We start from the raw sequence: 2,500 nt of genomic DNA, 5'->3' as shown, positions 1-2,500 counted from the left end.
ACATACATACATACATACATACATACACACATACACACATACACACACATATATATATATATATATATACATATATATACATATATATATATAAAGATATATATATACATATATATATATATATATAGACATATATATATATATATATATATATATATATATATATATATATATATATTCTGTGTTATAAGTTATATAGCAGCACGAGGATATTGCCATTACCATCTTTGGTGTACTTCCTATTGTATGCCTCTTTTCAAGTCATGCCAGTTGAGGCCTTGGTGGAGCTTTGGATACATCAGCAAGAGACCAGTGGAAAGGACGTGCTCCTATAGTCTTTAACCCAATTTCTTGTCCTCCATCCCTCGACCCATTATATTTCGCATGGCTCAAACTCTTCCTTTCTTTACTTCCCATCTCTTTCCATTTTTTTCAGTGCCACGAATCAGTAATCAGTCAACATTCCATCTATTCATATCACTTAGTAAATTAATAATTGAGCATGGTCTCGTCTCTGTAGTCTAGCCTCTTCGGGAAAGATATAATTCATTCAATTTCACTGGGATGCGTGTAATCAACCACTTTTGTACCCATCATCTAAATAAGTTTATCACAATACACTTTTCATCAATATAGAGTTGATTCTCATGGTAAACTGTAAACCAGTGACTAGTACTTTTTTCCTTTAGCTTCCTTAACCATTTTCTTTGACCTTCTTGCAGCCCAAGACGTGGGGAAGCATTGGAATCTGGGCCCTCACAAGGGCAGCAAAAGAGACTTGTAAAAAAGACCTTGCCGACCTGTACAAGAGAGCCCCAGTGGCCTGCTCAGGGAACTTCACGTTATACCCGACATTATCCTTCTACCCACTTCATTGGAATATTTACTGGAAGTTCTTCAGTCCAGGAGGAGGAAAGGACTTTGATAAGGTGAGGTCCTCTGAAGCTACTTTTCTTTGGTTTCGCCTGGACAGACAACTCATCAGTTCTTTTCCCAGTCAGCTGACTGCGTACCCAGTCAAAATTTGTGTTAAATTAGATAACCATACCAAGGCAAGTGGCTCCATCACCACCGTCGATAAACATCAGGCTATGTCTTTAAGTTTCATACAATTGACAGTTAGTGAAATTTGTCGTGTCACATGAAATATCTGAACGGTAGTCACATCCGGGGAACCGATAGGACTGCAATAGTTACCGTGGTATTACTCTACTCAGTGTGCCGGGCAAGGTGCTCGCTCTTCTGGTGCTGATGTGAATTCAATTTCATCTGCTAAAGTTTTATAGACCTGAGCAATCCGGGTTCGCCTGGCAAATCAATAATGAACGGATTCTAGCACTTTGCGTCCTCGTGGAACACCGACATGAGTTTCGACGGGGGTTTCTTGCTGCCCACGTCGATCTCAAGAAGGCGTTTGACTCGGTGCATCGTGAAACTCTGCAAGGATTAGTGCCCTGAAGACTGGCCTTTACTCTGGGACTGAGAGTATTGTTAAGTGTGGGGGAGGCGTTTTCGGCTTCTTTCCTGTTAATTCAGGAGTGAGGCAGGGGTACGTCCATGCTCCATCACTTTTCAACACTTGCATGGACTAGGTTTTAGGAAAAGTTGTCGATCAAAGTTGTTGCAGAGCATCTGTTTTCAACATCAGGGTCACTGATCCTATGTTTGCTGATGATGCTGTATTTCTCGCGAAATTGCTGAAGGTTCTGGTGATGGCTCTCGAAGTGGTGCATGAGGACCTGGGTCAAAACCAAGGTCCAGTCGTTTGGAGGCTAATTAGTTGACGTAGTTCAGTCTGTTCTTGCATGTGGTGAGATTGTCGAAGTCACTAAAAGCTGCATATACATCTTTTGCGTATTGCATAACAATGGTGGGTCTTACCAGGAAGTCACTCGACGGTTTGGCTTGGCACACGATGTTATGGACTCAATCAAAACGAGAATATGACGTTGTTAATTACTATGCAGGCGGACAAAGATTCGAATCTTTAAGTCGCTTGTGGTCTCTGTCATACTGTATGACTTTGAGGGATGGACACTGAAGGAGAGGTGTATCGATGCCTTTGGAACCAAGTGCCTTCGCAGTATCTTGGGGTATCGCTGGAATGACTGTGTCGAAGCAGCGGCTACGGATACTCATTGAAACTGAATCGGGGCCTGTTACCTGCTTAGTCCGTGAACGCCAACACGCCAAATCCGGCTATATGGAAGCCTGTTATGCCTCCCGGACATCGAGACTGCTCACAGGGTTGTTTCTGTACGAAACAACCCTGGTGGAGGAGACCAAAGGGACGCCCACGCAATTCATGACCGGGGCATGTCGGCCCATCCTGCCGGGAAGGACTTGGGATGGGTAGGGCAGATGCGTGGGAACTTGCTCGGGAGGACCGCCGGAGAGTATGGGAGGTGAGTGAGTGAAGCGACGCGCAACCGGGTGTATGCTCCCCATTAGTTAGAATAGTAGTCGCATCACATAACCAGGAAAAGAGAGACAACTGAAA

At 43.6% G+C, this 2,500-nt stretch overlaps 1 protein-coding gene across 1 annotated transcript in view; it reads left to right on the top strand.

Moving 5' to 3' along the window:
- LOC126990797 (lactosylceramide 4-alpha-galactosyltransferase-like) overlaps positions 1-929 on the top strand; it is a gene marked incomplete at its 3' end in the record, with an annotated part of 5,026 nt that extends 4,097 nt beyond the window's left edge. The window contains 1 exon segment of the mRNA XM_050849434.1: positions 723-929. Within this exon segment, the coding sequence (XP_050705391.1) occupies positions 723-929 (207 nt within the window).
- Positions 930-2,500: the final 1,571 nt, after the last annotated feature.

This window comes from Eriocheir sinensis, unplaced genomic scaffold, assembly GCF_024679095.1.
Source record: "Eriocheir sinensis breed Jianghai 21 unplaced genomic scaffold, ASM2467909v1 Scaffold2014, whole genome shotgun sequence".
Lineage (NCBI taxonomy): Eukaryota > Metazoa > Arthropoda > Malacostraca > Decapoda > Varunidae > Eriocheir > Eriocheir sinensis.
Note: the sequence above shows the minus strand (reverse complement) of the source record. Positions and strands in the feature narration are given on the sequence as shown.